Below are 12,674 nucleotides of genomic sequence, written 5' to 3'. Positions count from 1 at the left end.
AAAATATCACTGAGAAACCTTTCTGCTCAACATGATTATTATCTTAAGAAAGATGAAAGGAAAAGCACACCGCAAAATCGTGTGCCCTGCACTTCAGTAAAAAAAAAGAAAAAAAAAAGACTGATGACGCATCTAGAGATAAAACAACAACAGCAACAACAGTAACAACAATAGTCAGAGTGTCAAAGTTCAGTGCATAGTGGGACAATTCAAGGCTGCCTCGGAGGAGAGGGATGCCCATCATAGCATGTGTCTCAATGCAGCACAAATTGACGCCACGAGCAGCAGGTTGGAGAGCGACACTTGAGACGCACCACCGCTGCCGCCCCCGCTGCCGATGTTGGCTCCACACGCTAGCCAGTCCGACGCGAAACTTCTCGGCGAAGAGACGAAGTACACTTCGTTATCTTTGAAACTGTAGACTTGCCTCTTCTCTAAAAAGTAGCTGACACCGCCAGCTGTGGATACACGAGATGAAAAAGAAGGAAATCCTTGTAAATGCTGACATACTAATCACGATACAAATGTGGTAAAATAATTGTGATGTACATTTTGGGAGATACCTGTGGACACCATAAATGGAAGCATTTGATCGAAATAGGGTTAAGCACCATTTTTAGACATTTAAAAGTAAGTCCATCATCACAGAAAGCAAAATAAACCTTTCAAGTGATACCTCACTTATAACATAACACAAAGTATTCTTGAAGTTATGATTAAAAGTATCCCATATTTTCTTAATGTTTCCTTTTAGCAGCTTTAACCGCAAATATCTGAAATTAACAAGGATGGAGTTAATTCGTTTTGCTACAAAAACTCCCCAAATGACGTCATTTCGACGGACCTTCATTTGTCGACCTGACCATGAAGAACGCTTCGAAACCTAGTACCTCCCAGAGATGCATTCAGTATCACTTTCACGGTTTCTCGTTTAGACAAACACGTGACTGAATTTATGTAAAATGCTTCTTTTAGATGCTAGGAGACAGTAAGACCCGACGGTATTGTCCAAATACTTTCAGCATCTGAATGATTTTTTACAGATAAAGTAGTAGGGCTATGTAAATGCTGTTCATCATCACCATCGTCATCGTCATTATTATCACCATTATCATCATCATCATCATCATCATCATCATCATCATCATCATTACCATCTTCATCATCATCACCATCATCACCGTCATCATCGTCATCATTAGCACTATAAACATCATCATCATCATTATCACAATCATCATCATCATCATCACCGTCATCATCATCATCATCATCATCGTCATCATCACTGCCATCATCATCTTCGTAGTCGTAGTTGTCATTACCATAGTTATCAAGAGAAAGTCTTCTCTCGTGTCGGCAGAAGTAGCTCTTCACTAATTTGAGCCATGGTTTAGTATTGGTTGAGATGATAAGTCCAGACCCATATGAGCAAATCACTTAAAACGACTGGCCTCGTATATGGAGACATGAAAAGGAAATCTTGCTCAAAGAATTTATGAAATAAGTAGAAGGCCTCTATAATACATCTTCGTGGTCCTACCTTTGCCCTGCGTCCACACGGCGTCGAAATTTCCGACGCGCCCTCTCCAGTTCGCCATAATAGGTCTCGGGTAACTCGGATCCACTCGCATGGTATTCTCGTTGATACGCCAGTAGCGTCGTCCGCTGAATAAGTAGATTTTATTGTTTCTTGCCCACTTAAAAGCTGCTTCGATCTTGTTGGTAGCGATTCCCGTTCGTTCCCGGATATCCATGGGCTGGTACACCCCTCGTGAAAATTCCCAGATCTCGTTACCTGTGGGCAAAATGGACGTTATCATACATTCCTTTTTACTTCGGTTCAAATGATAAAATCATGCTGATTAGATCTCTGTTTAACTAGTCACCCTCATTCAAGTAAAGTGCTTCAAAACTATTCCTTTCATCTTTGTTGAATCAGTTTAAAGCACATATTTGCTCGAACCATTCAAGTGGAAAGGACTGAACTTATGGCAACTTCTTTGAACAAAACAGAGAATAGGAAAGTTTTCAAAGACTGCCTTGAGGTAAGATGAATGTTGCTCACGCCAGAATGTGTGACGTCAAAACTTAGATATACGTTTGACTATATAAAACCATGCGCATTCATGAGGTGAATACTGATACATATTCATGAGAGGTCACCTGAAAAGAACACCATTCTTTGCTGGCCCCTGAAGGTCCTGATGAAAGCTGCGTCGGGCGGTGACTGCATATCAATGAACACGGAATCGGTTGCCATGGCAACTGAGACTCGCTCTCCCGCCTTCTTCACCCAGAATTGCTCTCCCTGCCAAATTAGAAAACACCAGTAGAAGTGTGAGTTGATGTGGGATTTCCATGTCTTTATATCATTCAAAAAGTAATTGATAGTTTCATGCAGTTATCCATGTATTTGTGGCTATCAATCAAAGTCGTGAAAAAAAAAAATTAAATTTGAATTACACGTGATTCCAGATAAATATCAATGATATATCAACTAGAAATACAAGTACAGAGAGTGAAACATATTTTTAAAAGTAGTGCGACTTTACTCAATACTTACAACAGGATTATAGAATAAACAAAAGGCACAGACTCATGTTTAAAACCTCTCCGCTCATTTTTATCACCTCTTCACTCAATTTCATCAATTTCTATGTCACCTGGAGAAGCTTACAGCGTACAAATCCCAAGTTTCGTTTCGTCACTTGTCATCTATAATCGGGATTTCATTGTCAATTTGATTTAAAGATGAAGCATTTATATAAGTCAATATCGTCACTGAAGTTTGTCTCTGTCGCTAAGCGAGTTAGGAAGGCTGGGACAAATTCGTATTTTTTTCTTTTCATACAAATTTATTATTTCGTCATTTAAATTCATAAAGTTCTGCATTTGTATAATCATGGTTCTTAATATCTATATCTGTAACCATTTCCGTGTGTCGGTCAAGTTAATAAACTGATGTGAGTAAGTGCTGCTAAGAAAAAAAAAATCTTTGTGTATATGGTTAGGACGAATGTAAAAATGTGAAATGTTAAATGTGATGAGTAAACGATTTGATAAAGGTATTGATTACAACATTATGTCGTATATCTCAGAGAAAATTTTGAGTGAAACTTTGGCGAAAATTGGCGCCAGGTCGAAAAAGCATATTGCTGTCTAGTCTTTAAAACCTACGAATTTGAACTGAAATTGTCAAAAAACAGGAAGCAAAGCATGGAATGAAATGGTAAAAAGATGAAACTGAAACAAACATTCAAATATTCCGGAGTGTTCGAAGCTGAATGAAACAATGACGAAGATGTATAGATAATAACAGTATAGGAATGTCAACAATGCCTTAAATCAGGTACTGTTGCTCAAGTTGAAAGGTATTTTGTCGAAGAGTGTAAATTCGTCCAGTGGTTGTGAGTTTTTGATGTGTCACGCTATCATCAACACGTTATTTCTTTGGCGCTCTTTTATCATCTTGTCTAGTGATGATCATGGCATCACTTGTTTAGAATACGTTACCATTGCAATGGCATTGTACATGACGACATCAATTCACAATCTATATGTTTTGAATAAACCTTCAGTGCTTGGCAACAAGTTTAATGAAATCAATCCGCTTATGTTCTTACGTCAGTTCAACATTGACCTTTAGGTAAGATCGAAAGCAAGAAATAGAAAGACATAAAAAAAATTAAAAAAGAAAGATAAGGAAATAGAGGTATAGGTAGAGGTAGAGAGGTAGAGAGGTAGAAAGAGAGAGAGAGAGGGAGAGAGAGAGGGAGAGAGAGGGAGAGAGGAGAGGAGATAGAGAGAGGGAAGGAGAGAAAGATATTTGGAGGAGGGATGAGGGTAGCCATGATGATATCCTACCAGCCTGGACCGTGGGGGGGGGGGGGGGGGGGTGGGGGTATGGGGGGGGGGGGTGGGGGGGGGGTATGTGGTGATATCGAGATTTCTACACTGTAATCATGGCAATGAATAAGAAAGAAATGTGAAGTACATCTTAGACAGTTATGGAAAGGAAAATATCAACATTTGAAAGAGGGAAAGCAAATGACAGACTGCAAAAAATGTAGGGAACAGTGGCAAGGAGAAATCCTTTGTCTGCCCCCTCCCCGAGGAAACTTTCTCGCATACGCCCTTGTACCCTAACCGCTGTTGCCTTGACATCACGCGTTTAGTAAGCAGAGTTATCATGTTGTCACAGTGTGGAGGTCGAACTCCGCTCCACGTGATGCTGTTATATGAATGACGAAATTATCTCCCTGGGTCTGGTTTGACACTGATATGGTATCTGAGCCTTCTACAGGTATTAAATGGTTACCGACGTTAAAATTTAATGTCATAGGCGCATGACTATTTAATAGTCATGTGCCTATGACATTATTTAAGGCACATTATCATGAGGAAGATGCCGCTGTCAGAAGATACCGCTTTCGCAAACTGGGGATTTGACTTTGTATTTTTAAATTTAGCTTGATTTCTGCATTTCTCACCTGGAAAGTATTCATCAAACGGGCTGGGTTTGCATGATCAAAATACAATAAACCGGTTTACTAACATATTCAATTTTTTACATGTCTTTCTCACAATAGTTCTTGACAACCTGAAAGCTTGCCCGACGTAACGCATCTAATATAGTGCAAACTGGATTCCACGTTGTTTGGAAGCTTCTCTGTTGCGTAGGTGGAAATACAGTTTGTGTGTAGAGGTTGTCGAAGAAAATAATGAAATATAAGAAAGGCTCACGCTGAAAATGTAGAGCGCTGGGCCCTTGGTGCCTGAGAGAGTACCATGAGCAACGGCCGAGATAGGGGCATTGCACACAGACCTGTCCCTTGGTCCCCTGTCGGGCACATTGGGTCGACCTGGTGGAGGGCGGGGTCTATTCGGGGGCTGCGGCCTGGCCCGGGCACCTGGGGTAAGAAAAAACAAAAAAGTGCTTTACACAAATTAAGTCATAATTCATGGCGAATTATGATAATACTGATGATGATGGTGACGACGCTATTACTTCCCCCACAACAACAACAGCAACAACAACAACAACAACAACGACGACGACGACGACGACGATAACAACAACAACAACTACTACTACTTTTACTACTACTACTACTACTACTACTACTACTACTACTACTACTACTACTACTACTACTACTACTACTCCTACTATACTACTAAAATATACTACTATACTACTTGACTACTACTATAGGTCTACTGCAACTATCATGACTGCTGCCGCTACTGCGTACTAGCGAAATATACTCCCGTAGCTATTACTATACTTGTGTCAATATTAATGATAAACAAATGTATTTGGGCTTGTTTGCAGGAATTAGCGTATACAATGTTTGCTGGTTCTTTTCTTTCAGAGAGCTCTGCCGAAAATCAAAATTTCAACCCGGCATTGAGAGGTAAATATTTTGTACGTCATCGATCGAAAGGGACCAAAAAGTAAGTGGAAACTGAGCTTACTGACAGCTATTGTTCCCCCAGTCATGTATGTTTTAAGTTTTTATCTTAAGCATCCTTTATCAAATGAAAAGATTTCACAACACGATTTAAAAGAAAACCCGAGCTTTGAGGATTGACTTACCGTAGAGATTCTGAATGCCCCGGATGTCGTCGTTTGGCAAGCGGAATTTTGGTTGGTAACCTTGATAGTAGGGCGCCATCAACGCTCCACTAACTTCAGAGTGGGCCAGCCCAAGACTGTGTCCGATCTCGTGCGCGGCAACAATGAATAGATTCGTGCCTGATATGAGACGACATAAAAAAAAAATGCTTAGGATGAATTATCTTTGTTACAATGACAAAAAGAATTCTAAAATCTGAGGAAGTACGAAGCAGCATTCATAGCTAGAGATAGTCAGATAGGTAGATAGATAGATAGATAGATAGATAGATAGATAGATAGATAGATAGTAGGATGGACATTATAGATACTTGAATACTTGAGACTGAGCGAAGAGAAATAATAAAAGAAAAATTTATTTCCGTAATAATCCTTAATTTTAGTTGCATCAGTATCATGGTAGCATGAATCAAATTTAAATGAGGACTAGCAGTATCTACAGATACATATTACTGACATGTAAGTGGACACGAATGAATGTATGGTTCTCTTAAATGTATGTTTTATATCAGATTTGTCATGTTCTGTCAATATTCAGTCGATTTAAAATCTAATATTATTGAATCTCTGTCGTTCTCCTTTACCATGCCGTGTTCTGTCGCTGAACGTCTCGTCTTCGTCGAAATGGACGTCGCCGCCGATGCCGTCACCCGGAAAGTAAGCGTGTGCCAGCGTCCCTCCTGGTCCGTCGAACGCGTAGCCATCACCGTGGGATTCCCGGGCAAAGAGTATTATGATGTCAGCATTGGGAAAATTGGTCTCAGAGAAGTCCAGGCGAGCAACGTCGCTCCAGACCTGGAAAGATTGTGCCATGACCCGCCGAATGGTGGCGCGACCCAAATCTGGCGTGAAGTTCTTGATGCTGTCGATGTAAAAGATAAGTTTATGATCAGGTTGACTGAATTCCATCAACAGTAAAGACATTGTCGTAGCAAGGAAATTTTTAATCTATTTTTTTTTAATTGCAATTTTCTGATGAAAGAATTATTGAGTGGAAAATCGCAGTATTAAAATCAATGAATGATGGCACCGTATAGATAATAAGTGGATTACGGATATTGGGTTTGTGGTTCACCATGTGGTAGTCCTGAAAAGGACTGTTGGAAGAGGAGATATGATCGTTTCTATGTTACTTACCATTGTCAAGGTTTGTATAATGAAATTCAAAAGACATAGGGAACTTTGTATATAATCAGCTTAATTCAATTCACTTTATTGATGATCATAAAAATGTAGAATATCTACAGTATAAAGTGCGACGGGGAGTTCAAAAGAGTAGTTAAAGGCTTGACTTAAAGGGGATGGCTAGTACCTGATCAGTGGGAATCAGTGGGAATGCTGGGGGACGATTGTTCCAATCCTTGTGGGATTAATTTAAGAGTACATTATATATCTATTGTTGTGTGAAAATTGTTTGCTTCAGAATAGTCTCATATTCAAGTAATGTGCAGTTTAATGTTTCCAGGGTAGTATGCCTGTACATTGACGGGGCATTAAACTGCACATTACTTGAATATGAGACCATTTTGAAGCAAATAATTTTCACACAATAGATATATAATGTACTCTTAAATTAATCCCACAAGAATTGGAACAATCATCCCCCAGCATTCCCATTGATTCCCACTGATCAGTTACTAGCCATCCCCTTTAACTGTGATCCCTTTGTAGATTTAAATACAGATATAATAATATTAAAACAAAGTCGAATTCAAAATGCTTCATAAGAGTAATAATTCATCAACAAGTAAAGTCAAACATGTAAATGTTACTGCATTAACAATCAAAACAAACATATAGAACAAAACAGTGAAAGGGACCAGGGAAAAGAGCGCTGCATTACTCAGTAATATCTTTAAAACGAGCTCCCGCACGTTGGAAGAATGGGGGCGGGGGGGGGGGGGGAATCCAAAGTCTTACTATAAAAATTTTAGCAAGCTCCATTCAGTATATTATTGGGTTTCTGGAACACATACGTATAATCATGTAAGTTCTCGTTTGAGTTAAGATAACATTAACTAGAATTTTGGAATAATCGGATTGTGGGAATATCTTGATTTTCATAAAAATAAGATTGCCGCCACGCAGTTGATGTTTCGACTTCTTCTTGCATCCAATACATATAAATTGACATGAACGCACAATAGAACACGATAGAGCGTACATAGTTACATAGTATCAGCCGGGTTCATCATGAAGTCACGAGTGCGCCATATTTGGTGACAGGCAGATGAACATATGTTTAATTATTTTGCATGTTTCTTTATTCTTCATTTTTCATTTTTTTATTTTTTGATGTCGGCAGCCTGATGGCTAGACGCGGAGGAGGTATTTTCCATCACAAATCTTGGCGGACTATCACCCCTAGCTGAATGCTCTTCACATGAATCATAGAAAGACGACACAACAGCGGGGAGTTGAACCGGCTCCAAGATTCATTAGCATCATCCCATTACAGCACTGTGTCGAGGTTTTAGCTGGATTCATTTACCAAGGGTAAAAGAGTGCTAACATTTTCAGAGCGCCCTAAAAGTGTGAAGATTTTTTTAACAATATCGCCTTAGCTAATTGCAGATTTCCGGCCGCTCTTTTAGACATTTACACTGGCCTGTCACTAAACAATGTTCAAGACCCCGAATGAAAAAAGAAGGAAAGAGTTTGCGATGCTATGATATCTGTTTATTTTTGTTTTGAATCGCGAAAGAATATCAGATGGGCTGCAAAGGCAGTAAACTGGTTAATCACCTCGGACTTGCACAGAAAAAAAAAGCGGCGACAGTAGGATTCTTAAGCTGGTGAATGTTTGGTATAATGGGGTGAATGGAGTTAGGGATTCGCACAAGACCTTAGATGCAGACATTTCCATCCCCACACGATACACATGGTTTGTGACTACAGTTAAGAGGAAAAGTCACTCTAAATTGTGGACGAGAACAGTGGTGTATCGGGGGAGGGGTGCTTAGGGGGCTCAACCACCCCCTTGGGCTCTTTTTTTTTAGGTTTTTCTTTCTTTTCTTTTGGGGCTTTGGGGTTTCTTGGTGATATCATCACAAATATCATAACAAATATCAAACTAAAATAAAAATAAGCATAATGCCTGTTATCAATATTTTCATTATTGTTAGTATCATCATCATTATAATCATTATTATTTCCAGGAGTTGTGAGGCATATAAGGTGTGAGATGGGCCTCTGCCGTCCATTCTACTTACGCCCATGTCAGCTTCCTCTTGGTCCAGCCGTGCTGGATGGCGAACCGCCTCCTCCTCGTCTCCGACGTGTCCACCGGTCTGTCCGAATTCCCGCACCGCTTGCTCTTTATCTTGGCCAGGGTGGCGTTGTTCAGTCGGCCGGTCTCGGCGAGGCCAGCCATGCGCTGCAGCCTCCTGATCGCATTTTCCTCATCCTCCTGACTAATTACACCTTTTACGTTGGCCAAGTACTCGTATTTCTTCAGGAAATTCTGCGTGTGACAGATTTAAAAAGCGAGAGATTATATAAACTTGAAGTGTCTTGGAAATCAGGCACAATGTTGTGTCAGACCTATGTGCGCTAATGGATATAAAGACGCACTGACATTTTTATTTTGCCCATTTGTTTTTATTTCACTTGAAAAACCTCAAAGACTGTATAGCACGAACCGCAAAAAATATTGACTTTTGCTACTTTTTGGTTTGTGCATTACTTGACTGCAGTGTCCCTATCATTCGTGATATTACCTCTCACTGTTAGTCTTTCTTCTCTGATATAGAGAAATACTTAGATCGTTATGAAAATAAAAGTCATATTTCACTAGTGTAGTCTGGTTGTGACATCCCCAGAGTATTATTCTTTGAAGTAGATTTCAAGTGGATATGCTACGTATCGATACTAGATCGTGTCCTGCTCCCATTTGAAACTTGCCTAACATCCTATTTTACCCGCAGCTAAGGACGGACGGATTTTCCTACAACACGCCCTTCCGATAGACTCCTGCCCGAGTTTTCGGGACTAGTCTTCAACGGGTTAACACTCAACATGGGATATGCTAAGTTTATTGAAATTGATATTCGATCTGATCTGATCGACGTGTGCTCATAGTGTGTAATTATATTCTAAGGATATTCCATAAACAGGATTCTCCTTTTAATTTCCTGTTCTCGCTCGACTACTTAGAATCAAGCGCAGAGTCTCAACGATGGCTTTAAGTACATAGTACAGAGGGTTGTGAAAACACGAATGAAAGACGTGTGCCTTCGTACCATGTAAACTTGAGTCTCTACCTTCAGGCGGGAGATAAATCGAACTTTTTAATTAATATCCTGTATTTTATTCCAGCGTAGATAGAAGTAGAACTAAAAGCTGAACTAACCACACATTGTCAATTCATTTTCTTCTTGTCGTATATTTCATAATTTTGATTGTTCATTCTCCCATGTTTCGTTGCAAAAGCTATAATTTAATGCCAAAACAAGATAATGGCTAAACCTACGTTTATGTATTGCATGCTATATGACAAAAGGTTGACTATTCATTTAATGTTCGATTTTCAGGGACAAAACCCTTACTGCATGTCATTTGAAGTATACCAATGACATTCGTATAAACACATGGAAATTCAATCGGCAGCTGAACTGGAACGCTGCTTGACTGGTACAATGTTTTTAACCTTCAACTGAATAATACTGTTAATATTGATGTCTGTTAGAAAAACATGATGAATATTCGTGAAGGCGAAAGCATATCATTATTACAAGCTTGACGAACAAGATGAAATAAAAAAGATCAACACTGATAAAACAGTACACAGCACCTAACAGGCTCTATATTTTCGAAGGAATATGTTATGAGAACAAGGCATAATAAAGATTAGTAGATCTTGCAGCCGAATTGTCGCAATCTTTTGACTACATTCAGATTCAGATTCAGATTCAGATTTATTCAACACTTTCAGTAAAAAACAGAGGAGAATACAAAACATACTATATACAACAAGAAAAGAATGATCACAATAAGCATCAGTACGAATATACATTACATTTGAAAGTGTTCGGAGACAGACAGAAAGGCTATGCCTTATATAAAAGTCCTGTCCCCGTACCATACATCGTACCACGAATCGCGAGACTTTCTTTCAATAGTGAGAATGATTGTTTGCACTTCAATTCTACGTAAGCTGGGTTCTGCTGACCATTGCGCTGCATTACAACAATCACCTACCATTCCATGCGTGACTATTGTCGCATATACACAGCATTATTCCCTGCCGGAAAGAACACAATGTCCCACAGTATGAGAACCACAGTGTGAACACAGTCTGTGTGAACACAGTGTGAAATCTGCTCACACTGTTAAATTCGAGCGTTTTAATAGTGTGAACACAATGTGAGTCGTCAATTCACAGTGTGAAACACAGCATTGGTATACTATGTGAACACTCTGTGAAAACCACACCACATTGTGAAATCATCTTCACACGGTGAAAATCGAGCGTTTTCACACAATCGACTATATGAACATACTGTGAACACACTATTTCACACATGTACAGTACAAGTGTATGGCTGAATTCACCAATCTGGCACTGTGGGACACTGTGTTCTTTCCAGTAGGGTTCTTTTAACATGTTTATGATGATTCGAGATGACGGACACTGCCAAATTTAGTCCGTTTATACCGCGGAGATTGTTCCTTCGTTTTATAATCATTTTCTCCCCCTTAGCCAGGCTGATATTGTTTCGCGTTGAAAACTCGGTACCCCAAAGCTAGGAATAGACCAAGCTGTTTGAGTGGGTCTCGTAAGCACAGGCCTTCCCTGTCATTTAGCCTACCCACGTGATCATAACTAGCAAATTCTCCTAAATCACCCTTAATTCCTCCCGGATATTGGGTGTTGGAAACGTAACCATCATCCAAAGGGCTACCACTACACGCCTTATTCACACGATGTTAATAGCCACACTGCTCTTGTGGTAATCAACATATTTATACTTTGAATGTTATGAAACAGTTCAAAGAAGGACACTACTGCCAATTACATCATAAACATCTTCTCGATCGTGAAATATAGTGAAAACATAAACAAGACAGTAAAGTTTTACGAGAGTTTAGTCCATGCACGTATAAGGTTCATCAGATTTGGTAATGTTAGCACAATCCGAAAAATTCTTGCAATGACATAGTATACAATATTCCCTCGCAGATATATTGATATATATATTGTCAATTATGCTGTCATGATGCATACTGTACTTGCAGCCAGCATTCGTTTGTAAATGCGTATTGATGACTACCCTTGTTTACTAACTGTTGATTATATTGCGCTGATGGACATAGCTGGCGAAAAATAGCCCGGAAAGTCAGTGTAGGACAAGCTAATAATAGGTGGGCTAAAAATAACGTATGTGAATCTTTCCAATTTGTTTTTCATAGTCATGCACGTAGTGACAGCAAAGGTGTAGAGTACTGATGGCCTTTTCGTCATTAATGACAACAGTTTATCCTAATGATAACAAGTAATCATATCTTAATTGTTTTCAGTGCGCCTCCACACAATATTGCCACAAGCATGACAAGTATACATATTAATGCCAATCTGTTGTAACTTAAACTATTCTCGGGGTTCCAAGTTAAATCATGTGCAGTATGATCGTGCTGAGTCGCAGCTACACGTCATTGTAAAAACCACACAAAGTTGTATCTTATTTCAGCACTTTCGTTTCGAAATCAGATATGATAGGACTGAAGTTGAAACGAAAAAAGAGAGACAGAAAAGTTGATGTGGATGACTCACAGAGATAGGAGAATTAAGAGATTATTCTTTATGACGTGTATCGAGATATTCTTTACAAAAAGATGTGCCGTATTTCAGTACATTCCAGGCACCACATTAACACTGCTATACTGAACGCTGTTTCATATCGAAAGAAGAGTAATGTGAAAAATTGACATTTTCTGATTGTACATTCTTTGATGAGAGAAAGAAAATGATTATCGGGATATCGTTGGCTATAAGTATGTTAACAATATTGACATTGATGATACTATGTTAAAA

General features: G+C 39.2%; 1 protein-coding gene across 1 annotated transcript in view; it reads right to left on the bottom strand.

The window, feature by feature from the left end:
• Positions 1–240: 240 nt before the first annotated feature.
• The window catches only part of LOC140226743 (macrophage metalloelastase-like), a 24,954-nt gene continuing 12,520 nt past the window's right edge, over positions 241–12,674 (bottom strand). Inside the window, exons 3-9 of the mRNA XM_072307174.1 lie at positions 8,854–9,104; positions 6,226–6,503; positions 5,603–5,761; positions 4,747–4,913; positions 2,167–2,311; positions 1,528–1,798; positions 241–445 (exon numbers count right to left, since the gene is read on the bottom strand). Of these exons, the coding sequence (XP_072163275.1) occupies positions 241–445; positions 1,528–1,798; positions 2,167–2,311; positions 4,747–4,913; positions 5,603–5,761; positions 6,226–6,503; positions 8,854–9,104 (1,476 nt within the window). The remainder of the gene's footprint in view (positions 446–1,527; positions 1,799–2,166; positions 2,312–4,746; positions 4,914–5,602; positions 5,762–6,225; positions 6,504–8,853; positions 9,105–12,674) is intronic.

This window comes from Diadema setosum, chromosome 4 (genome assembly GCF_964275005.1).
Source record: "Diadema setosum chromosome 4, eeDiaSeto1, whole genome shotgun sequence".
In the NCBI taxonomy this organism is placed as follows: domain Eukaryota; kingdom Metazoa; phylum Echinodermata; class Echinoidea; order Diadematoida; family Diadematidae; genus Diadema; species Diadema setosum.
The sequence above is the reverse complement of the archived record's forward strand: the minus strand, read 5'-3'. Positions and strand labels throughout refer to the sequence as shown.